A 26,426-nucleotide genomic window follows, 5' to 3' on the forward strand; every position below is an offset into this window, starting at 1 on the left:
TAAAACTAAACTTCCACGTGGAAATGAATATATATGCCAAGGAGATCATTATTTAGTCCTCCAAAAATAAATTTAAAAAAAAAAAAAAAATGTCCCTTGCAATTTTCCAATGATGAAATCCAGCCGAACTAAGAAACTGAAAAAACTTAAGTATAAAACTAACTCTAACCAACAACCTGAATCCTTCAAAGCATAAAACACTGAGACACCAAAGAAAGAATCATACGAATGCACACATTTACATTATACTAATTAGTGTACACCAAAAACAAAACAAAATCAATTGCTGCCAATCAACTTGCCAAACCTCTCTCATCTCGTCATATGAAACTGCCCAGGATAGCCAGTAGCAACAATAATGTTAAAGTCCATCCTGTATTCCGATTGCTTGCTGAAGCAAGATCATGGTAGCCAATAAGATACTCCTGTCCAGATGGGTCATCCCTCACTTTGACACTTGAAGAGCCTGGAATCAAATCACAAACACAATTTATGACCTTGTGTCATTGCTCATGTCCAACAAAATGCACGCATTTTTTAAACTGCGCAGCTACATTTTTCATGAATCTACATACACTGGAAATCATTTTTTACTTGCCAATACTAAGACAAATTCGTATTTAAAGCATGTATTATATACAAATTTTAACCTAAAACCCAATTTCTCTCCAACTAGAATGGATAGACCAGATCTTTCAAAGTCCTTGCATCTTGTCACTCTTCACTCATCCCATCTCCTCAAAAAAGTAAGTCTTGTCCTAGACAAATGGTGTAGGGTGTTTTATGAACTTCTGAAGAAAATGTGGTTTATGTCAGAATTTCAAATGGCATTTGATTGATTGGGATTTCATCATATTTCTTTTTTAGCCAATTAGTTTTTTAGGTTTACCTGGAATAATGAACATCGGCTTTTTTACCTTTTTTCTATTTTGGATATCATTTTCTGAAATAGCTCCAGTCGATAAGATATATTACAAACTCAAACTCTGGAAAGAAACCAAGGACATTCTAATCCAAGGGACTTTCAAACAGGCCTTAATTGATCCCCAAAGGAATATGTTATGTATAGAAATGCAACACACGTAAAAACTGCTTCGATGTAGATCTTAGTTTTCAAAAAACATCCAGATGTCAAACCATCTCTGGATACACAAAACAGATCGTACCATTCAGAATATTCCCAAAAAGGAGAAAAGTCAAAGTCAAGTTAGATGCTATAAGATACTAGACTGCAATAACCTATGATACTTTTAGGACACAAATATTGGAATATTCTCATAAATAATTCAATTCAGAAGTACTCCCCCCCCCCCCCCCCCCAAACAAAATTGAATAGCATGTTACTCTCACAATTACATAGTAGTCTAATACGCAGTTAGTGCATGTAGCACACCCTGTCATTCAGAATATTCTTAAAATAATGGAGATGAGAGATTGAAACATCAAATCAGATACTGTAAGGTACTCGAGAACAATAATTACTATTTTTGCTTTCACAATTTGAACATACATGCTAAAAATATTAAAGAAAGAAATATTTCCAATGAACCAACATACAAGAGAAGGACAAAGTAAAATCCTGAAACCAACCAAAAAACGCAGAAGTAACTGAGCAGTATGCTATACTCACAATTGTATTTAGCCCACCCAATAGTCTGATTTTCGAGATCATACAAAACGAGCTTATTCGATAGAACCATATCTGCATTTGAGTGGAAAAATCGCATGAATTAATACGAGAACAACTAATCACTCAACTCTTCTTTTTTTTTTTTTCCTCCCTTAATGCAAATGCAAATGCAAATGCCATTGTCCATCAAATCAATAAGCTCGTTTGTAATCAAGGGCCTGCATCATTTTCAGTCCATATATTCAGAGTGCATTGATCAAGAATATTATTTTACAAAAGATTTCAGAAGGATTACAAATAGTAACTGAAGATGAATATAAAAAATTCTTGGGAATTCATCATTGAGAAACTAAGAGTTTAAGAAATTAATGAGAACCTATTTTGTAATGAACTAGTTTTAATATAAAACGCCATTTATGGTTTTAGTCAGGGTCCAGAATTTTCCATTGGGGGGGGGGGGGGGGGGGGGGGGGGTTTGTTTGAAAATACACATACTAACTAAAATTTTAAATAAAAAGTATGGATTACAATATCAATTTTCTACTGACATTTAAAAAACAAAAATAATATACAAGTAAGTATTTTTTTTATCCACATTGAAAAAGATAGCAATCATAAAAATAATCTATTTACTAAAGTGAAGTATCTTGAGTTGTGTTTAGCGCTCTTTCATGTCATTAAAAGCACCTATGATAGAATAACTTTAAATTCTTACATAATGTCTTCCTCAATGAACATGATCAAATAACTAGCTAATACCTTATTTTATTATCTGAAAATCGGGCTTGTTATCAATGGTAGTTATAAAAAATTATTAATTTTATTATATTTTGTCTAATTTTATATTTTTATCTAATATTTTATAGATATAGAGAAGTAATCACTTAATTTTTTTTTTTAAATCAAGAGAGGATGGCTGCTTAAAATTTATGAAAAAATACTAAGAGGGGGTGAACCTCTATAATTTGGATAATTATGATGGAGGTTTTTGAAAGGTGATTAACATCCTTGGTTTTAGTATAAAAGGGGATTAACCACTCTCAAGTCCTCTCAATCTGGGATGCAGAAAGGTGTATCTAACATTATTTTTTCTTAAATAAAGATCAAAATGTTCCAGTACTATCATTCGGAGCTTCTTCAAAGAAGCTAATGTTTATGCTCCATCTCCCAATTTGGGATATGACTTTCAAAACTCAAACAGGATAGGCAGCACAAATCTACTACAACTATATGTGAACAGACACTGAGATCAATTCCGATAGCTGGCAGAGCAGTGTTTTTTATATAATCCCATCGTACCAGAGACTGAATCACATTTTATCACCACATCAACCATAGAGAGAACCATATAACACAACTTCTAAAGCTGTCTCATAGAAAAGCCAATTTCAACCAAAGTCTCTCTTTCAACAACATGCATTCTGAGGTGGCAAAATGACTTAGTAATTAACATAGTTACTTAAATGATTGGCCTTTCTACCATCCATGTCCAAAACTAAAAATTTTATTTTATTATATCAAAATAGTAAGAAATCAATTTTAACATTCTATACCCATGATGGACTAAAATTATTAGTGCCTGCCTCCATATGTTGCAGAAGAAGTGTAAACAAGAAATTTTAATATTTCCTAATATCTACTTTGAAATAATCTATTCCAAAACAAATTGGAATTTTAGACTTTCAAATTCCTAAATTTTAAAAGCTTGAAGGACAAAAGATTAGTAGGTATAAATCCACATTATTTTAATTCTAATAATTGACTCTCAAGTTATTTTTTCAAACTTAGCAATGTGTTTCATGTGCATTTAAGTGATGGATGGATGCATGAGTTCCCCAAGTGTCTGAAACGTGTCCAATTCTAAAAAGATTAAAAGAATAATATGATACGTTTAGACGAGTGCTTGACATGGTTAGGCCTTGTTTGAGTGTGGGTGCTTGATGCGTGCGGACATAATAGCTAGGAATGGCAATGGAGACCCTACCCAGTGGTTACCCATGGAGACCGACCCGAAATACATGGGTTTCCCCCCATTTTTTCTACCCATCGGGTCGGGTCAGTGACGTGATTTAAATCTCCTTCGGGGATGGGTACCCACCTATTTCTCCATATGTTTTGACACCACTTCTACCGCCAATTTTAAAAAATTGTAATCAAGTTTCTTTTCAAAATAATTTTTTAGAAAAATAATAATAATAATAATATTAATATATATATTTAAAAAAGGTGAAAAAGCGGTCAAGTCGGGTTTGGGAAAATCCAAAACCGTTAGGGGATGGGGAGGGTAGTCCCTATAGGAGATGGGGGATGGCGAATGGGGAAAAATTATAAAAGGTGAATGGGGAAAAATTATAAAAGGTGAATGGGGATGGGAATCGAGAATTAGGCCTAGTTTGGCATAATACAAAAAAGTCAAAAAGTCACAATCCTATTTAAGTCACATCATCTCATTTAAATCACATCATCTCTCTACCACATCACTTCAAACCCAACCTATATTTTACGTTTTTTCGTAAAAAGTCAAAAAGTGCACTTATTTAGATCATCCCAAACAACCCCTTAATATCTGCCCCGTTGCCCCCCATTGCCATTCCAACTTCATAGAAGTGTTCATGCTCTGTGGGCCATGGAAATCATTGAATATGAGTATGGTTCAACTTGCAAGTTCCAAGACAAGAGGCAAGGCCAAAAAAATGAGGGTGGAAAACAAGTCGAAAATTACAGAATAGGACCTATACGAATGAAACCTATGACCAAATATAAAAGTAAATGAAACAACAACCACAATAATCTCACACAGAATCCCAAATATCAAGGGGAAGGCAATGTTAAATTGATTACAATTAATAATTAGTAATTATTGACTTGTTCATATAGAAAATTTCATAATTTATGAAATGTTTTGAGCATTTTAGGTATTTCAACAAGACAAACTTCATCATTTATAGAGTAAAAAACCCTGCTCAAATCATTGCAACAATAGAGTTTTAGGGTTACGATTAAACATCAATTGGTAAGCAGTGAGCATGGGGTAGCTTGAAGATGTAGAAATGAGACTTAAATTAATTTAAAAAAACTCGGGAGGACTGGCTCATGACACAACCCAAAATGACTAAAAAGTGAATAATATAATTCAATTTTTTTAAAAGCTCATTGTATATAATAAATTATAGTTCAACAAGTATATTTTGAATGATACCTCCCAAAAGAGTTAGTTCCTTTCCATCCTTTGATTGCATCCCACCGTTTTGCCAACCAACACACCACACGTTATCCTGCAAAAATGACGATAAGAAAGATTTGAGGAAAAAAATTACTCTTTTATTATTAATATGAAGTAAAAAGACCTTCGGAGAGTTCCATGTAACAAAACCTCCTCTCGCCTCCCAAGGCCATTGTTTTACCTTGAATTAAAATACTACTCAAAAGTAAACTTATGGCTTTGTTGCATTGGTAAATGACCAATTGTCCAAAAACTTAAATTGTTAGGAAATGAGCCCAACAATGTATATCAGGCTAACACTCCTCTAATGTGACCTCACCTTGCATGTGAAGAGGTAAACATACTTTTTTTTTTTCATGTAAAAAAAGATCAACTAGTGCTAAGGATCTAAAGCAAATAAAATGAAAAGCCTAACTAATTGTTCTTTCAAGTCTTAACAAATTCCAAAAGTTGCATTTCTAATGTAATATCAAGACTAGAACAGCCGAATACGAGAACAATAAATTTTATATTTGATGCATAAGACTTTCTTTTACTTCTCTTCAACTGCCATCTTGCTTTCAGTTGTATGTGCCACCTACACAATGCTATCCCAACAGCAATAAAATCAGAACCCAATTTGAAACCCCAACTCATTGTTAGGAAATGAGCCCAACAATGTATATTAGGCTAACACTCCTCAAATGTGACCTCACCTTGCATGTGAAGAGGTAAACATACTTTTTTTTTTTCATATAAAAAAAGATCAACTAGTGCTAAGGATCTAAAGCAAATAAAATGAAAAGCCTGACAAATTGTTCTTTCAAGTCTTAACAAATTCCAAAAGTTGCATTTCTAATGTAATATCAAGACTAGAACAGCCGAATACGAGAACAATAAATTTTATATTTGATGCATAAGACTTTCTTTTACTACTCTTCAACTGCCATCTTGCTTTCAGTTGTATGTGCCACCTACACAATGCTATCTGAACAGCAATAAAATCAGAACCCAATTCGAAACCCCAACTCAAATTTCTCATAACAAACTTAAGAATGGACAATAAACAAAGATGAAAAAGGACAACATAAATATTTTGTTAAACATTCACGAGTCCTATATAGATATACAGTATTCACAGAAAAAAATATACCAGCACATAAACTTTAACAGTCCCAACCTCTTTGAGGATGCAATTATAACTAACAAATTTCAATAAAAAACTTCTAAATAATGTTAATGAGATTATGCCACACTTCTCAAAGCCCCACCATATTAGAGAGAACAAATTCATTTGAACTATCCATTACCAAAAAATTTAAATAAAGACAGAGCTATAGAAGAAATTTCTTCATATAACTAAAGATATAAATAGACGACGTAAATAGAAACTTACCTTTGCGATAAGCGTTTCCTCATCAAGTATTCATGCAAGTATTCAAATAGTGGATGATTTTAAAAGTAATTACAAATAATGCACACTACTACAAATTTAATTAGTTCAAAGAAACAACCATGTTAATGGATGACAAGTTTCATCAAGATCTGAATCCCAGATTACTTACACGAAGTTGGAACAGATATTCACTAGGAACAATCGTCAGAGAAAGTGAATTCTCAAAACGAAAATTGACAGCTGGAAATCCATTGTCCACACTGCAAGAATGTAAGAAAAGAAAACATAATGAAGCATCTTTATATTATCACGCACCAACTAAACTAAATTGCTTTCAAACAAACCTTGTGATCAAAATTTAATTCAAGAACATAAATTGGGCCACAAATCTAGCATTGATGTAACTAACACAAACTCAACAACCTTTGGATTGTAATGAATAAAAACTATACTGACTTATGGGCCTGATGCTATATAGTTGAAGCAGACTTCAATTTATAATGAGTTTGCATTGTTAGATTTTTCAATATTGTGGCCAAAAATTTTAATGTTTCAATGCAAAAAGATGTAACCTATGACAACTAGCTTTGATGGCCAGTTATTGTTCACGATTTATAATGAAAGAAGTTGAGTTATATTGGTCAGGATGTGGAAAAATCATTGTATCTGAATGAATGGAAGTTGGATAGGGTGATCTTTGCATAAGAATTAAACAAGGTCAGTGATGATGGGGCATAGGAATTAGTTCCGTGGTTTGGTCTAGGGTTAAACTCCAACACAATAGACCCACCGGAGTTGAAGCACCAGCAAAAATGCATCTATATTGCCTAAGAATTGGAAACATCACATCTAAATGCTTGATTATTTTCTACCTCCATACTCTTTGAAGCATGTGAGACTATCTGTCCAAAACATCACATCTAATGTTACCTTTTCTACATGTGCACTTTATCCTGTCTGTGTTTACACCCCATTCTATTTATTTGCCTCTCCTCTCCACATGCAAAGGGGGCACACATGGAGGTGGAGTGTGAGAACTTGACATATATTATTGGGCCAAGTCAATAACAACTCAAGCTTTTGAGAAACTAGTTTTCTAGCAATGACACACCAAATAACTCATTTCTCATTTGCTTATAATGTATAAGGGGTGATATTCTCCTTGATGCTTTTTTTACACAGGTAGCCCCCCCTTGGTGCCCTTTTTTTTTTATTATAAAAACTCACCAGATATATACATGCATATAACAACTATGCCTTATCACCATGTGAATGTAAAACGATAAGTGAAATTCTTGAAGCAAGTAAGTTTCATAATATAAATAGCCTGCAAACATTTCACCATAGAAAAGAAGAAAAAAAAATCCCATATAGGGTCCGTACTTTCCATTGAACTGAAAGCAAGTGAACTGCTGCTCAACGGTATGCAATTTCAAATCGGGTTGTGCGGCCATAATCTAATTACACAGGAAAAAAAAAAAAAATTTGAAGAAGAAGAGAGAGCAAATCAGTCTTTGATAGGAAGAGTCCAAGGTCAATATGCTTTAAAAGATTTTGCATACCTTGTCCATTAGTGGGGTAAACAAGTCATTTGCAAGATATGCCAAGGTTGTACCACTATCAATTACCACCGCTTTCCCAGACTCCAATACATCTGTGGGAAGTTGTAGAACATCATGACCCACCTCAATTGCCTTCAAAATAACATTGTAATGTGCCCTAAGATAATAATAGAACTGTAATTCAGACAAGATTCTTGAGCCGAGATCAAACCTGATTTAGGAACTATAAACAGACAAGAATAATAAAAGAATGTTATGCAGTAGCAACTAGCAAGTCCATTAAAAATAGATTTAAATTTACCAGACGTCAAAAGGAAAGTTGCAAGCACACAGAAGATCACTTCAGAGTGATTAATAATCATATTCATAACTTGCACACTTATGTTTAATAATCATTTCATTAAAAGCAGTAACCAGTCACTGAGCCAGATTTTATTTTATTTTTTTGTTTTCAAGTGGGGTCATTTAGAAACCAATTAACAATTAACTTTCACTTTAGAAAATAAAATTTTCCGATATGCTATATTAATATCTCTTTCTTCTAAGACTGAAAAAATAATACTAATAATTACTAATAGATGAAAGAAAATAGATACACTGGCGGATCATTTCTTCATAATCTAATTGCTAATGCAAATAGAAACTTAATTCTTGAGTAAGGGTGTTCCTTGCATGTTATTTTTTTCCTAGAAGTAAATTTAACAATTATTACCCCAGATTTAAATACTCACTTCTTTTCCTAAGTAGTTGTGGGATAACTTTTTTTCTCACTCACTGCCTGCGAAAGTTATTAAAAAGAATAGCATATAGTCCTTGACAAAGTAGAATGGCAAAAAAAAATCATGTAGCCGACCCCACGTGGTTAGGACACAGGGCGTAATTGTTAGAATAATATCTTGGGTGATTGTGTATTGTGAGAATAATATTTTGGGTGATTGGGTATTGATTGGTTTATTAGCTGTTATTTCCTTATTTTATTATTTCCATATTTATGCCTCCAAAGCTGCCATAGCTGTTATTTCCTTATTCTATTATTTCCATATTTGTGCTTCCAAAGCTTCCATTGTAAGCTACCTATTATCTATATAAAAGGAGATGATTGTCTAATCATTCGCTAAGTTTTGTTCTCTCTTAACATGGTATTAGAGCTTTAGGGCTACCATCTCATATTCCACTCACACCAAGGTTTTTTTTTTTTTTTTTTTGGTTCTCCACTTCAAGCAAGTTTTTCTCTTCTCTGAGATTAGTTTAGCCACTTTTTTTATTAGAAATTTACTCAGAAAATATGAGAAAGGAATATATTTTTAATCACTTAAAGAATGAGAACATGATTCTCTCTTATAAAGAGAGCAATTACAACAGAAAAGGAAACTAATTAAAGCTAATATTTGACAGCTTCTACTTTCCTATTTTTCTTGATTCTATACAGCCTTTACTTTCCATATTTACATAGGAAAAAACAGATCCTAGAATACTGACTAAATCAAGGCAATAATAACCAAATTTCCAGCACTCCCCCTCAAGCTGGTTTGAAGATATCTTCCATAGCCAGCTTGCTAGTCAGCTTATCAAATTGCTTCTTGTGTAGTCCCTTCGTTAGCACATCAGCTAATTGTTCACCTGTTGGAAGGTAGGTCATACATATTATGCCAGCATTGATTTTCTCCTTGATGAAATGTTTATCCACTTCTATATGTTTTGTGCGATCATGTAGAACTGGATTATGAGCTATGGATATAGCTGCTTTGTTGTCACAATAGACCTTCATAGGAGTCGGGTGAGAAAGCTTTAATTCTTCAAGAATTCTATTAATCCACATTACTTCACAGATTCCATGGGCAACAGCTCTGAACTCTGCTTCTGCACTACTTCTAGCTACCACATTCTGTTTTTTACTCCGCCATGTAACTAGGTTCCCACCTACAAAGGAGCAGTATCCGGATGCTGATCTCCTGTCTGTAACACTTCCTGCCCAGTCTGCATCTGTGTATACTTCAACTTGAAGATGTCCATGTTTCTTGAATAGTAAGCCTCTCCCTGGAGTTCCTTTCAGATATCTTAAGATCTTATAAACGGCCTCAAAATGCTCTGCCCCTGGTGGGTGCATGAACTGACTTACCATGCTGACTGCAAAGGCAATATCAGGCCGCGTATGAGACAAGTAAATCAATTTCCCTACAAGTCGCTGATATTGTTCCCTGTCTTTGACTTCTTCAGCCTTAGTAGCTTGTAACTTCAAGTTAGGCTCGATCGGAGTCTCCACCATCTTATAACCAAGCATACCTGTTTCTCCAAGGAGATCAAGAACATATTTTCTCTGATTAACGAATATACCTTCCATGGATCTTGCAAATTCCATTCCGAGGAAATACTTGATGGCTCCCAGATCCTTAATTTGAAATTCTTTTGCGAATTTCTCTTTGAGGGCTGCTAACTCTGCTTCATCATCACCAGTTAAAATGATGTCATCAACACAAACAATCAAAATTGCAATTTTACTGTCTTTTGAATGTTTATAAAATATTGTGTGATCTGCTTGACTCTGCGAGAAGCCACAACTGATAACTGCCTTTCCAAAGCGTTCAAACCACGCTCTTGGTGATTGTTTGAGTCCGTATAATGACTTGTTCAATCTGCATACTTTGTCGCTACCAAGTCTCTGCTCAAATCCCGGCGGTAGGCTCATGAACACCTCCTCTTCAAGATCACCATTGAGAAATGCATTTTTAATGTCAAGTTGATGTAGAGGCCAATCTGAATTTACTGCAAGAGATAACAGTACTCTGATGGAATTTATTTTAGCAATAGGAGAAAACGTCTCCTGATAGTCGATCCCATAAGTTTGAGTGAAGCCTTTAGTCACCAGTCTCGCCTTGTATCTCTCAACGCTTCCATCTGCGTTACATTTTATCGTAAACACCTATTTACACCCAACTGTTTTCTTGTCTTTGGGTAGATCAACTATCTCCCAAGTACCACTTCTCCTTAAAGCATTCATCTCTTCCATGACTGCTAATTTCCAATTCGGATCATCCAATGCTTCCTGTATATTCTTTGGAACAAACAAGTGTGAAATCCTAGATGTGAAAGCTCTATGGTTTTTAGACAGTCTTTGATAGGAGAGGTAATTTGCAATAGGATGTTTAATGCAATTTCGGACACCTTTCCTAATTGCTATAGGAACATCAAGGTCGGAAATAGAAGGAATAGGATTACCTAAAATTTCGATGCCAGAACTCGGGTGGACATTCGGGTCATTAGGATGAACATTCGGGTCATTATTCCTCAGATGAAATCGTTTCTTAGTATAAACCTGAAGCTCAGAATTTAGATCATTTTGTAGTACTTCTCCCTCTAAATAAGAATCTTCTTGACTAGGCACCAAAGAACTTGGTTCTCCTAAGTGATCATTATCAGACAGATGTGGTTTTTGTGTAGGATAAATGACATTGGGGAGTGGGATAGAAATATTCCAAAAATTGTCTTCTACTCCACTTGTCTCCCCCTGAAGAGAATTGTCGGGGAAGTAGGATTTTATTTCCACAAATGACACATCCATACTCACATGAAATTTCTTGATTTGAGGATGGAAACACTTATACCCCTTTTGGTTTGTGGAATAACCCAAAAAACACATTTTATAGCACAGGGGTCAAGTTTTGAACGAAATTGACTGGGAACATGAACACCAAAAACTTTGGCGGGTAAATCAGAAAACATCCTCGTGTCAGGGAAAAAAGTTTTGAAACAATCAAAAGGTGTTTTGTATGTTAACACCTTTGTAGGCATCCTGTTTATCAAATAAGAGGCTGTTAAAATTGCTTCACCCCCATAAATATTTAGGAACATGCATGTAAAACATTATAGCACGTGCTACTTCAAGTAAATGTTTATTTTTTCGTTCTGCAATGCCATTTTGTTGGGGGTATCCCGACATGTAGATTGATGAAAAATCCCCTTTTTTGCCAAAAACTCACCCAACTTCAAAGTCAATTCGAAAACTTGAGATTGATTTCCTAAGTCAGAATACATCTGACTAACATTATCCCACAACTCTTGTGCAGTAGTATAGCACATGTAATTAGAGCTTATATCCTCCTCCATGGAATTGACCAACCATGTCATAACCATGGAGTTTTCAGCGTCCCAACTGTCGAACAACGGATCATTAACAGCAGGAGCCTTCTTGTCACCAGTGATGTAACCGATCTTTCCTTGCCCACGGATATACATCCGGACAGATTGTGACCAGCGGAGAAAATTATCACCATTTAGGCGGATGGTGGTGATTTGGACAGAGTGAGAGTTGGACGTTTTCACCGGAATGGTAACAGCAGGGGTTGAAGTGGTTTTGGATGTGACTTCCGACATGGCTACGATGGTTTTAGGGCTGCTGTGTTTTTTGCTTTGATACCAACTCAGAAAATATGAGGAAGGAATATATTTTTAATCACTTAAAGAATGAGAACATGATTCTCTCTTATAAAGAGAGCAATTACAACAGAAAAGGAAACTAATTAAAGCTAATATTTGGCAGCTTCTACTTTCCTATTTTTCCTGATTCTATACAGCCTTTACTTTCCATATTTATATAGGAAAAAACAGATCCTAGAATATTGACTAAATCAAGGCAATAATAACCAAATTTCCAGCAAGTTTCTTTCTCCTAGTTTTGTTTGTTCTTTAGGGTCCTTATATGACCCCATTACCTAGCTTTGACTGATTGGTATTCTCCTATCATGGTCTGTGATTGATATTGCTTGGTCCCATTGTTTTTAAGTCCCTCTTCCAATTATTGTGATTAGTGCAAGTTGTTATTCAATTATAGAATACAAATGGATGATCTTACTAGTGAATCCACCACTACTTCTCAACCACGTATAGCAGAGAGTCCCATTATGACTACTACATCTGAAAACCTAAACCCTATCCTTAAAATCACCGCCTCTTTATTTAATGGTCAGAACTATCTTGCTTGGTCACAGTGTCTAACACTTTTCTTGAAAAGTAGAGGGAAGATGAGTTATGTTGATGGGAGGATCAAGGCCGCAGGCATCACTGATCCTAGTTATGATCAATGGGAGATTACCAATTCTTTAATTATGGGTTGACTCATTCATTCTACGGTACCCGATATTAGGGAAGGCTATTTGCCTATGAAAACCGCTCAAGATATTTGGAATGTTGTGGTTACTACCTATTATAGGAAGGGAAATTTCTCACAGACTTTTGAGTTGCGCTGTTTTATTGAGCGCTCAATACAGGGGGAGATGACTATCCTTCAATACTTTACTTTTCTAAATAATGGCTGGAAACGTCTTGATCATCTACAGGATTATAAGCTTGTTTGCACAATTGATTTAGTGGGTTACTAGAAGTTTATTGAACAGGAAAGGGTCTTCAAATTTTTGGAAGGTCTTAACTTAGAGTTTGATCCTGTTCGGAGTTGTGTCCTTAGTATGGATGTTCTTCCCTCTCTTCAAGAGGCCTTTGCTTATGTACAGAATGAGGAGAGTCGTTGTTCTGCTATGCTACCACCTAATTCTACAGAGCGTTCAACCTTACTTTCTGCTCCTCCTATGGATGGTACTGGCCTATCTCATATTGCACCGAGTCCTTCAAAGAAGGATACACTGTTCTGTGATTATTGCCATTGACCGAGACATAACCATGAGACTTGTTGAAAGCTTCATGGGGTTCCTTCTAGTGGTCGTGGTGACCGATCTGGTAGTCGTGGGGGTTGCTCCGGACAATCTTGAGGATGCGGGTTTAACCAACGTGCACATCATACTAGTGCAGTGGATACTCCTGAAGTCCCTTCAGTTGTTCCTCCTAGTGATGCATCTAGTATGTCTTCTTCTTAGAAGATGTTTTGCGCCACCTACTAGACCGCCACTCTTCTACTACTACATCTGGTACATCCTCCTCGTCTTTTACCCACTCACGTAACTTAGCCGCTTTTACAAGTGCTTTTCTATGTCATAAGCCTTTACCTTGGATTATTGATTCTGGTACCTTAGATCATATGTCTGGGCCTTTTGATCTATTCTCGGAATATAAGCCTTCTTCAGGTCAGGACAAAGTTAGAATTGCTGATGGTACTGTTTTTTCTGTTTCTGGGAAAGGTTTAATCCATGCCACTCTTTTTCTGTTTTACATGTTCCTGATTTCTCTATTAATCTCGTATCATTGAGTCGTCTTACTCATAACCTGAAATGTAGTGACTTTCTTTCCTGATCATTGTCTGTTTTAGGACCTTATAATGAAAAAAACGATTGGCAATGGTAAAGCAGAACATGGTCTCAATATCCTGAATCAAATGGACCAATTAGCATGTCACTCCATCAAGTTTCCAACCACCAAGGTAGACTTGTGGCTGTGGCATCAGAGTCATGGGCACCCATCGTTTCTTTTACTTAAACATTTATTTCCTTTTGTTTTTACAAACAATAATATCTCTGAATTTCATTGTGAGTCTTGTCAACTTGGAAAACAACATAGATCTTCTTTTGCTCCAAGCTTTAATAAAAGTTTAGTACTTTTTTCCTTAATTCACTTTGATATTTGGGATCCATCTCGTATTGTATCTTTAAAAGGTTATAGATGGTATGTTACTATTATCGATGATTTTTCTCGCACTATTTGGGTGTATCTTATGAAAGACAAAAGTGAAGTTTTTTCTGTGTTTCGTAATTTTCACAAAATGATATGTACTCAATTTGGGGTTGTTGTAAAATATTGTATTCTAATAATTGGGTGAGTATATTGATTCTACTCAAGCAATTTATTTTTCCATGGCATTATTCATCAGACTTCTTGCACCAACACATCCCTCAACAAAATAGAGTTACGGAACACAAGAATCGTAATCTTCTTGATATAGCTTGATGCATGTCTTTTTCTATGCCTAGGTCTTACTAGGGAGATGTAGTTCTCACTGCTGCCTACCTCATCAACCGTCTCCCAACCCAAGTATTGCACAAAAAATCTCCTCTCCAGGTTTTCTTAGGTTCTAAGTCTGTTTTCTCTATTCCTCCTAAAGTCTTTGGCTATGTCTGTTTTGTCTACAAACATGCTTCTTCTCGCTGTAAATTTGATCCCCGCTCTCTGAAGTGTCTTTCTGGGTTACTCTCCTACTCAAAAGGATTATAAATGTTACCATCCTCCATCTCGTAAGTAGTTTGTATCTATGGATATCATATTCTTTGAGTCACAATTCTATTTCTTGTCACAGTCCTCCTCGAGGTCCTAACCCTCCCTTCAGGGAAACCTTGGTGTGCAAGGATTCCTAGGTCTATATCAGTTCCTAGCTTATCCCCAGTGGTTGAGAACACAGAAGATGACCTTGCTACTAGTGGTGGAAATACGAAATCTAATGAATTAAAGGAAGGAAAAGTTTATGTCAGGGACAAAAACTGACAGAAAGTTACTTGCATACAAGAGACCACTTTTGATCATCCACTGCCATCTTCTTCTGATGAGAGTCAACTCTGAAACACTTATTCCTCCTGAGTATACTGAGTTTGATATTCCTATTGCCCAACGAAAGGGTGTGAGGTCTTGTACTAAACATCCGATTTCTAACTTTGTGTCATATTCTAACTTATCTCCTTCTTATAGAGCCTGTGTCCAAAGTTTTTTCTATTAGTATACCTAATCATTTTTAAAATGCTCTTGCTACCCCTGAATGGAAACATGCCATGATAGAAGAAATGAAAACACTTCGTAAGAATAACACTTGGGAATTAATTGAGTTACCTAAGGACAAAAGACCCATGGGATGCAAATGGGTGTATACTGTGAAGCATAAAGTGGATGGTTTAATTGAGCGTTACAAAGCTCAACTAGTGACAAAGGACTTTACTCAGACTTATGGAGTAGACTATCAAGAGACCTTTGCACCAGTGGCTAAAATAAATTCAGTCAAAATTCTTCTCTCTCTTATAGCTAATCTAGATTGGCCACTTCATCAATTTGATGTAAAAAATACTTTCTTACATGGTGATCTAGAAAAAGAGGTGTATATGGACATCCTTCCAGGCTTTGAGGACCATCAGACAAAGGGTCAAATATACTAACTTTGGAAGTCATTATATGGTATCAAACAGTCTCCAAGGGCTTAGTTTGAGAAATTCACTCAGGCTATGCTCCGATATGGATTCAAACAGAGCCAGGCTGATCACACTTTGTTTGTGAAGCATTCTTCACATGGTAAGACTACAGATCTCATTTTTATGTGGATGACATAGTACTTACAGGAGATGATACTGAGGAAACACCCCGGTTGAAGAAATATCTGGCAAGCGAGTATGAAATAGAAGACTTGGGAAATCTGAAGCATTTCCTAGGTATTGAGGTTGCCCGATCCAAGGATCGAATTTTCATTTGTCAGAAGAAATATGTTCTTGACTTGTTAAAAGAAACTAGGATGCTTGGGAGTAAGGCTTGTGATACACCATTGGAGCCAAACCAGAAACTTAGTGATAATAGTGGAGGAGCTATTGTTGATAGGGAGAGTTATCAAAGACTAGTAGGCAAACTCATTTACTTATCTCATTCTTGTCCTGACATTTTTGTAGCAGTAAATGTGGTTAACCAGTTCATGCATACTCCTCATGAGTCACACTTCGTTGTAGTAATGCGCATCCTTAGATACCTAAAATCTTCTCTAGGAAAGGGTCTCTATTTTTTCAAACATGATCATCTTCGAGTGGAAGCTTATACAGATGCTGATTGGACAGGATCAATAACTGATAGAAGGTCCACATCTGGTTATTGTACCTTTGTTGGAGGTAATTTAGTTACTTCGAGGAGTAAGAACATGCGACTGTACTGTGACAATAAGGTTGCTATTAACATAGCTCACAATCCGGTTCAGCATGACCAAACGAAATATGTGGAGATTGATCGCCACTTCATTAAGGAGAAACTCACCAGTGGCACACTATATGCACTCCTTTTGTGAAGTCATGTGAACAACTAGCAGACATTCTCACCAAGGGAATTGAAAGCAAACCATTCCATGATGTGCTTGGCAAGCTAGGCATGAAAGATATTTTCACACCAGTTTGAGGGGGAGTATTAGAATAATATCTTGGGTGATTGTGTATTGCTAGAATATTATTTTGAGTGATTGGATATTGATTGGTTTATTAGCCGTTATTTCCTTATTATTATTTCCATATTTGTGCCTTCAAGGCTTCCATAGCTGTTATTTCCATATTTGTGCCTCCAAGGCTTCCATTGTAAGCTACCTATTATCTATATAAAAGGGGATATTGTCTACTCACTCCTAAGTTTTGTTCTCTCTTAGTAGTAATTTGGTTTGGTTTAGTGTGTGACAGTATAGACATCAATGTTCAAAATTCAGTAAGTGATTACTGATGTATCGAATAGTATGGAAACTCTAAGAAGAAAAAAAAAAATTGTGTACAATACGAAAAGTTTTTCTCCAAAAACATAGAAAGGGGAACCTATGGTGGTCAAGGGAGAAGTGGGAGGTGTTGGTGCTGTTGGTGGAGACGATGGTTGATTTCCTGTTAACCATGGCAGAAATTATGCATCACCATTGATTCAATCTTCTATCTTTTTAATTTTTGTCTCAACATAAGCACAAAGCCACTCGTTTAAAAAACAAAGCCCCTACATGCTAAATTAATCTCACAAACCATATCAATGTTGAGCCTAAGATAGGTCTAGATTGTTAATCGCTTGGAAAGAGAGTGGGAGCAGAAGGTTCAGACTTGAAGTCAAGAAATTGGAGCTTAGTGGTCCAAACTAAAGCTCATTGATTTAATTATATCTAGCCATTGCAGCTTCAAATACAGAGTTGATGTGTTTTGATGAAATTGAGGTCAAGGTGGTGGTGTTGCCATGGTGGTTCACATGGTTGTGTGATAAATTTAATTGGGTTGATAGGAAAGAGATAGACACAATAGTTGAAAATGGAGTCATTTGCTTTCGGTTGCCATCAACCAATAATCTCTAATCATGGTGAGGCAATTAAGTGACACAGAAAGAGAGTTCAGAGGTAGAGAGGGAAAGCAACAGTCTTTGTGATGGCTGGTATGACAGTATTTTGGTTATTTTACAGTGTCATTGAATATTATAAATGCTTTTAATATTACTCCACATGAGGGGAAATAGACAATTTAAAGCGTCAACTTGGTGAACTTGAGTCAGATACTAAAATCCAAGCTAAATAACCACTACCATTCCACCAAAAGGATGCAGAAAGTATTTCAAATACCAATTTTGTAATGAAGACAAAACTCATCCCAAAATTAAAATATCTCATAGTTTCATTGCAAATTAGAAATCATGATGTAAAATCACATACTGGTTTGGGACCAACGGAGTTGAGTTTAGTTTTGGCTCCACCAGTTGTCCAATAGCAAAGATTCCACCTCCATTAGTACCATCCAAGCAATGTGCAAACATTTTTTTAACCTTTCCAACCGATGCAAGCTGTGATATCATGGAAGAATTTGCTTGTCCAAAACCAAGGATGCCATCAAGTGCTTGAGAAGATGAACCCAGCTGACCGGATTGTTTAGCTCCACACCTGTCTTAGATCAGAAATATTTATATAAGGAATAAAAGAAACATTGTACATAAACTGTGCTAAATAATTATCAAGTTTTCAACACTAATCAGACCTAAGCAAGGCACACATATTTGAAACTTGAAAGAACATGTCAAAGGTAATATAGATTTCACTAATAAATCTAACTTGTTAATGACCATTTCATCTAAAAGCTTAAGTTGTTACAAAGGTTTAACTTAACTATCAAGATCATCGACGCTGCCTCAAGTGTGGGCACTCTATATGAATGAGCCAAACATGTGCAGGGATTAAATTTATTTGGGTAGAATAAACAAAGGAACTTCTATAACATCAAAAGAACATATGACACAGTTGAAAAGCCCAACCCACACTTCTCCTTAAAACCCAGGTATTAAGGAGAGGGAAACTAAAACCTTATAACTAGCACAGATGGAGCAACACCAAGCGATGTGGGACACATTCCAACACCTTATTATTATTATGTATCTCAGTTACAATGACTCATCAATGAAAACACAAATCACAAATTATATAAACTCTCTAAGTGTAAAAAAGACACCCCAAAACCAAGGGAATAAACCCACAAGTAGGTGGGGAGAGTCGAACTCTTGACCTCCTAATTAAGTGCAAGAGCTCTGAACAATGGGCTAACATTGTTGGTTTACATATGCAGTTCTTGTATTCAAGGGGTTGAGTTTTGGAGAATGTATTATACAGTTCATGAGATTTTGCCTAACCCTTGCGAGGACAAGCCTTTTTCTCATTCATCGACTTCTTCTCTACACTAGAAAAAAGTTTACTATTCTTGGGTTACTATTCACAGTCCAAGAACAATCCCCTTTTCGCTGATTAAAAAGAAAAATCCCCTTTCAGCATCTAACACTAACACTTAGACCCAAACAAACCTGAAATAATACACTTTTCATCCTCAAACCAGCACAAAATCAATTCCTAAACTAACTTAAACACTTTGTCTTACCTTTAGGCCTTTTTATCCGCACTCGAAAAACTTGATTTCATTATCCAGCCTAAATTCTCTACAAGGCCTGCAACTTTGACATTTTAGAAACCAACCCAAGCTCAAAATCTTTCTTCTACCTCGTCAAACCAAACCCTATTAGCTCTTTGCTACCTTAACCCACCAAAAAAACACAATTGTAGGTAGCTTAATTCTAAGTTTCCATAAACCATCAAACATTAATATATATTAGTGGAAAACCCTGCTCTCCACCTAATCAGGTTGATTGCAATAGGCCCTAGATGCAAAACAAAGTAACCTACAGCATTATGACATCACCTTACAAGGTTCTGATGAAGATGTAAATCTTCTTCGCCTACTAAAACCTCTAAACCCCAATATGGTCAGATCTTGTCAAATTAATGATTAGTTGTAGCAAACCCATACACGAGTTAGATGATATATTGACATGTCACATTTCAAGCCATTTGAGAAAATGAATTGAGAGAAGTACATATGATTAGATGCAAATAGACCAGGAATGAAAATAAGGCATCTCCTCCAATGTAAAACTAAGGCTTGTTTGAGTTGCTAGTTAGCCAGAAGAACATTCGTATAGATCACCAGCCTGATCATCATGCCATTTCATCAAGAGGTGTTCTGTGGCTATTTGATGCATATTGCGATCATGAGAAATTGAGGCCAAGCACAGAAATCTGTATGTGTGCATGTATATGTTGAACTACACTTCAAACGTAGAAACGTGAACTCACCCAAACGCTACACTACCATTCATGGGTGTGGTTTGAAGGTTTCCAGAAGCTCGATCCAATTGTATATTATCTTTAACAAAGTATCCCATGCTTGAGCTCCCATCTCCGTAAGTAACACCATATGGACAAGCTGACCCAACCGTGCAACCAGAAGGGTTGAATGTCTCAATGCAAAAATCTTGGTCACAAGTAAGCGATGTTCCAGTTGTGGAGCCATTCGGATCATAGAGTCTCAGTTCTACCTGTTAATATAGTAACCACAACAAAATATTTTTAAAACATCATAATATTTGGAAACCTAAAGTTTCTGATCCTACAATAAAAAGATTCACATCCAAGTAAAAGAAGAGGCATACGCCGAGGTCACTTTTAGTAGGACATTTGTCACAGCCAGCACAATTCACCCACATAATGTCACTTCCTGTATCTACCTGCACATAATAGTCCTTCGGAGGAGTTCCAATTCCAATCTTAGTGTAGTAGAGCCTAAATCAATCAGCCAAATCATCCAAATAAAACCTACACTTCAATAAATACATATACACTACAAATATACATGCATGTATAAGTAAATGCGTATTTAAATATCACTGAAAGAAGCAGCAAATTAAAATAAAACACAAACAAAAACAATAAAAAATGCTAAGGGAAGCCAAATTCTCTGCTTTTAATTGAGAAACCTCTCATTTTTCAGACAACATCAGGAAAAATAAAATAAAATAAATATTCCACTCAATTGAGCTGATTGCAATTATTCAGCTTACATAAATTGAATTTTCATTTTGTTTACTTTACTCTTACATTGGAATTTTGAAAACAAGAAGTAGACGAACATTAATTACATAGCTCTAAAGAAAAACAAGGCAATTAAATGTAGACCTCAAAGTCTACAAATATATAAATAGCATCAAGAATAAATATTAGATGCCATTACATGTATTTATATATAATAATAACTAGGAAAACCTGCGCTACGCATTGGGGGATTTGTGTAGTATAGATTACAGAATGAGTGCTGAAATTTTTAATTCTAGTTTTCAACAATAGGCTGAAGATTTTACCATCTCCATATTACTATATGGTTACAATACACATAGCCAACCCATAGCACGAAGTACAAAACAAACAATTCAAAAATCTAATAAAACTATGAATCTTGTAAAAAAAAAATTGTTCATCAATAAAGAAATTGTATTAGAGAATGTGCCATATACAGTTGTAAGTAGAATGGACCAGGGGTTAGGGGTTCACTGGAGAGTGAAATAAAGCGCTAAAATTTTTCTTCATATCTAAAATCTCTCCTCCAACATGGGAATGCTCAACCTTATTCTCCACACCACACTACCCCACCAAACCTCACTCCCTTTCTTCCCTTCCCTTCATAATTAACCCTACATTGAAGCCTTTTTAGTTCCTTTTCCTTGCTAGAAGATAGGTTTTCTCCTTTTTTTTTTTTTTTTTTCCCCTTAATAGCTTCATGAATCTCCTCCCTCCCCAAATTAGTCGATTTCTTCAATTCAATTTTCTAAAGACTAGTGCAGTTATTGATCTTCTCATCCACCTTTTTATCATTATTATCAGACAACTTTCTCACCTTCTTAACTACTTCACCAAACTATTCATAGCTCAAGCGACCACCAATAACTACAACCCATGTTTTTGTCTACCTTCTGGAGAATAAAAAGGCCTCTATCATCAATTTCAAATGACACCTCAGAACCTAGAAGCTTGATCCTGCCCTATTTCCAGCTCCATTTCAAACCCCAGACTCCACGCCACCCCCTGCAAAATGGGGAGTTCAGATGAAAAACCCACCACCCCGTTCTACCTCTACTTCCCCCTTCCAAAATCATGAGACTACTTAAATCATTTTATAATAACTTTGCCATATATATATATATATAATAAAAATAAATCTAACCACCATAATATCAACTATAATAACGCAACTTAAAGCTTTAATGAAATTGACAATAAACCCATATCATAATTTAAATAAATGTAAAATCTAACCTAAACAAAATAAAAATTAGACACCCAAAAACAATCACACAATTTAAAGCTAATAAAATTCGCAATAAACCCACATGATAATTTGACACGTATATGTATATGTATATATATAGTGAGAGAGAGAGAGAGAGAGAGAGAGAGAAAGAGAACTAACGCGGTATCAGTAGGGCTTCCATTGCCACCCAAAGGGAGATCGACAGCGGCTAGCCTTCTTCCATGGCGGCGATCGTCATGAGCCTTCAACGAAGGCAATGTCCTCTCACGCGCCGCCGCAAATTTGCTCTGCACCTTAAACACAACATTCGCCGACACCAAATTTGGAAGCAAAATAAACAACGAACCCAGCACCACCAAGCACCCTCTTCTGAGATCCATCATTGGAGTATAGTATCCCACATATACAACTATAAATACACATACAAATCTGAATCTGAATCTGAATCTGAATCTGAATCAAAAATTGATTTGGGTTTTTGTTATTTTTTTCAATTTATATATGGGTTCGGAAAAGAATGGGTTAGCGGAAGAGGCGGAGATTGAAGGAAGAAATCGCGTCCGCCTCGGTTGGGTCGGTGAGAGAGAGAAAGAAGACGAAAGCCGAATGGGAACAAATTGGAAGATGAAAACAAAGACGAATATATATATATATTGACAAGGGCTCTTTGTGCGTTGTCAACGATAAACCGCAGAGGGTTGTTTGGTATATTACTACTACTTTGCCTGCCTATATTTCTGGTGACCACCATCTCTCTGTACTTTTCTTTTCTTACCCCCATTTCTCTCACAACTTTTTGCCACGTCCCTTTGAATCTAATGTCAACCTCACAAATTTTTTATTTTTTATAATCTTTTTTATATTTTTAATGAATATTTTTAAAATTTTAATTTATTTTTTTATTTTTTTTAAATTATATTTTAAAAAATCAATAAATATACAAAAATATAAAAAAAAATATACTGAATTTTTATATTTTTGATATTTAGTGAATTTTTTTTTAAAAAAAATTTACAAATATTATACTTTTTAAGTGTATTTATGTTAAGTATATCTAAAAATTAAAAATATATATATTTAAAATACTAAAAAAATTCAGTGAAAATAAAGAAATACATAAAATAAAAAGTTTCATTTTTATAAAAAGTGAATTCAAAATTCACAAACCAAACAAGCTGATTAATTTCTTACTTTCTCAGATTTATTTAAAATATAATTTATTTTTTATAATTTTAAAAATTACATCTCACTTTTTAAAATTTTTAATTTTATAATAAATTATCCTTTTTATTAATAAATTATTAAGTCAATTAATATTTTTTAATGATATTATAAATTTATTTCAATTAATAATTCAAAAAATTTAATCATTATATATGAGAGAAGTTATGGATTTTATTTTTTCAGTTAATTCTATTAATTAAAAAATTATGACAATAAATATTTGTAATTTTTCGAATCACAAATTGGCATCTGTATTTTAAGTAAATCTCAAGAAATATATTTATAATTTATCTTAGAATATTTGATGAATATTTATAATTTACCTTACAATATTTGTAAGTTTGTGTATAAAAGCTAAACACAAATGTCTCATATAAAGTGAAATTTACTATTTGTGAAATATCTATATCTCATTCCACGTGTGATTTCTATATTCTTATATTAGTCTTCATGAATTCAATCATTACCACATTACTCTTTCATTTATCAATTCATATATTTTAATTCATTTCACTCTATTTCTTTTTTTCAAATCATTTTGAGAATAAAAAATTATAATGATTTTATAATTGAAGGGTGAATATATACAATTTTATGTCTGAAAGAAATAAAGTAAAATTTGTTAATAGTTGAGAAGTCTTAATCTAATTAATTTAATAATTGCTTTAAATGGATTGAATAAAATAAAAATATAAAATGAGAAAAATACAATTTTAATGTTTTCAAACAAAAGAAAATAAATGTACCACATTTTTTTTTTATAAAACATATTATTTATTTTAAATCTTGAACACAAAATTTATAAATTAATTGAATATTTCAGAAATTAATATATAAAATAATCAAATTAGTAAAAAAATTGTATGTAATTAAAATAAAGGTTGGTGTCATATGATTAATCATGTTAGTGTCAAAAAGAAATTGTGTATGGACAAATGTAGCATAATTTCACATGTATATATATATATATAGATGGATTTTGTCGGTTTGTACATCCATGGTTGAACCTTTTGACAAGCCACTTTAATATTTGAATTACAACAATGTTTGTCAAGAGCTGACCTTTTTCAAAACATTTACACATCTCAAAACAAATTTTCATCAATTTAAATAATACGTAAGTAGCATTTATAAAATTCTTATAACTATTTTTTTTCTAACAATGTTAAAGAAATTGTATTCTCGACAACAAAAACAAATATAAGAGAGAGTCATTTCAGAATTAATTTAATTATTTGAGATTAATTAATTTTGGCCATATAGGAGTGAGGATCAAGTCCATGTCATGTTGGCTTTTAATACCATTCCATGCATCGTGTGTTTGTTTGACTATTCTCTTCTCTCTGGATATATTTTTTCTAGTACCTCAAATATTTTATCAAATATTCCACCAAATATTTCACATGAGTGTGAAACTCACATGATGTGAATCCCACTCTTGTGAGACATTTGATAAAACATTAGAATCCCTAACATTTCCACTTGGTTTTGGTTTACATCGATTGTGGCCTATTTTGCGAAGTAAGCTAAAAATTAATTTTTTAAATTTTTTTTGACTTTTCTTTAAAATATATTAAAAATATAGAAAAATAATTTGACCTAAAAAAACCAAAAAACTAAAAAGTTAACTTTTAATCCAATTGTCAAAATATACTATTGTAGAAATACATCTGCACATCATGAAAGGAATTGATAATTGCATGCCCTTTTTGTATATTTGAGACCATCTGAGTTGCCAAGAAAAACCAGTAAATCCAAGTCAATTTCTCACGTGTATGTTTGTGCGTGTGTTCTGAAGCTTGATTGACCTCATACATTGTAATATATACAAATTGTTGTGGGCCTGACCTACCTACCTTAGACCAATGGACTTAGCCTACAGACCCAGCTTGGCCTGTTCTTGACAAGTCGACCCATGGGGTCACTGACTGTGAAGTCAAACAAGTCGATTGACGCTGCCCACCAGCTCAGCAATCTGGCTGACCACCAGGCCAAGCGTTGGTCACTCGGCCATCTAGCCCCATGTTGGTTTGATGATGACTCTTGTGACAAAAACATGGAGAGACCTATCGTCCCCCCAACCTACAAACCACCTGTAAGACATGTCTGGTAACCTTTATTGCACAAGCATGCAATTCAACATGGCTGGCCCCCATTGAATATGACTTACCAAAATTATTCCTCCAATAGAGAGAGAGAGAGAGAGAGAGAGAGAGAGAGAGAGAGAGGAATGTGTTACATATAAGTTGGCCACATGCAAAACGTAACTTTAATTTAAACCTAATCTCTTCTATCTTCTCCTTTTGTCTAAACCCCCTTACGAACTTGGTGCATCAGACTTCTTTTGTAAGAGCCTGTGAGAGAGGAGGTACAGTCCACAATCAACCCAGTCCAACCCATAGACCTATGATAATACTCTGATATCATCACACTACATGCATATCTTTTTTATGGTTTTCTCTCGACCTTTATTATTGTTTGATTTACTGTTTATCAAATTTTAATTCCTTCTATTATGAGAGAGAAGGGGAGAGATTTGATTTACTGTTTTTCAAATTTTGATTCCTTTTTTTATTTTATTTTTTATTTTTTATGAGAGAAGGGAAGAGATTTATGGTAGAAGTGAAATAGTTGGTGCTCGCTGTAAAAATTAAAAAAAAAATCAAGAGAAGAACTAGAACCCTAGCCTCAGTGAAATACATATTACACGTCTAAAAGTCAGAAAAACCAAAATTAGCAAGGCCAGCCTGGCTGGTATGCATCAGCAGCCAAGTACCGAGTCACATATCATCACCATAATCTCAAGAATCAAACAAGGGACAAAACTTTCTCTATCCTATACATACAGTCAAATGCAAGCAAGGCATCTTACATTATATTGTCTACACGCAAAAAACGATGGAGCAAAGTGTCAGAACTAACTTACTGGTCCCTTCCAACACTGAGAATCCACTGAGCAAGATGAGTTAAATATGGCTCGGCTTGAGAACTGCTGCTCAAAATTGGCCCGAGACTCACAAGCTCAGAATTAAATTCCCTCTCAAATTTCCTGCAGATTATTCACAGCATATTAATGAGAGAGAGAAAGAGAGAGAGAGAGAGAGAG

The 26,426-nt window shown here is 34.8% G+C and overlaps 2 protein-coding genes across 7 annotated transcripts in view; both read right to left on the minus strand.

Annotated features, from left to right (window-relative positions):
* On the minus strand, window positions 1-25,994 carry LOC114300726 (aspartic proteinase 36). Its single transcript, XM_028245584.2, has 10 exons — window positions 22,256-25,994; window positions 20,445-20,574; window positions 20,089-20,330; window positions 18,130-18,354; window positions 7,791-7,947; window positions 7,612-7,685; window positions 6,398-6,488; window positions 4,830-4,905; window positions 1,631-1,702; window positions 1-466 (listed from the first exon to the last, which is right to left on the minus strand). Exons 1-10 carry the CDS (start codon window positions 22,477-22,479, stop codon window positions 321-323), a joined length of 1,437 nt encoding a protein of 478 aa, XP_028101385.2. The 5' UTR covers window positions 22,480-25,994; the 3' UTR covers window positions 1-320.
* The window catches only part of LOC114300722 (gamma-tubulin complex component 2), a 19,769-nt gene continuing 19,280 nt past the window's right edge, over window positions 25,938-26,426 (minus strand). For all 6 annotated transcript variants that reach the window (XM_082922477.1, XM_082922485.1, XM_082922486.1 and 3 more), the window contains one exon: window positions 25,938-26,369. In XM_082922477.1, coding sequence (XP_082778603.1) covers window positions 26,243-26,369 — 127 coding nt within the window. In that variant the 3' untranslated portion in view covers window positions 25,938-26,242. The remainder of the gene's footprint in view (window positions 26,370-26,426) is intronic.

This window comes from Camellia sinensis, chromosome 1 (genome assembly GCF_055761805.1).
Source record: "Camellia sinensis isolate YWXY chromosome 1, ASM5576180v1, whole genome shotgun sequence".
Lineage (NCBI taxonomy): Eukaryota > Viridiplantae > Streptophyta > Magnoliopsida > Ericales > Theaceae > Camellia > Camellia sinensis.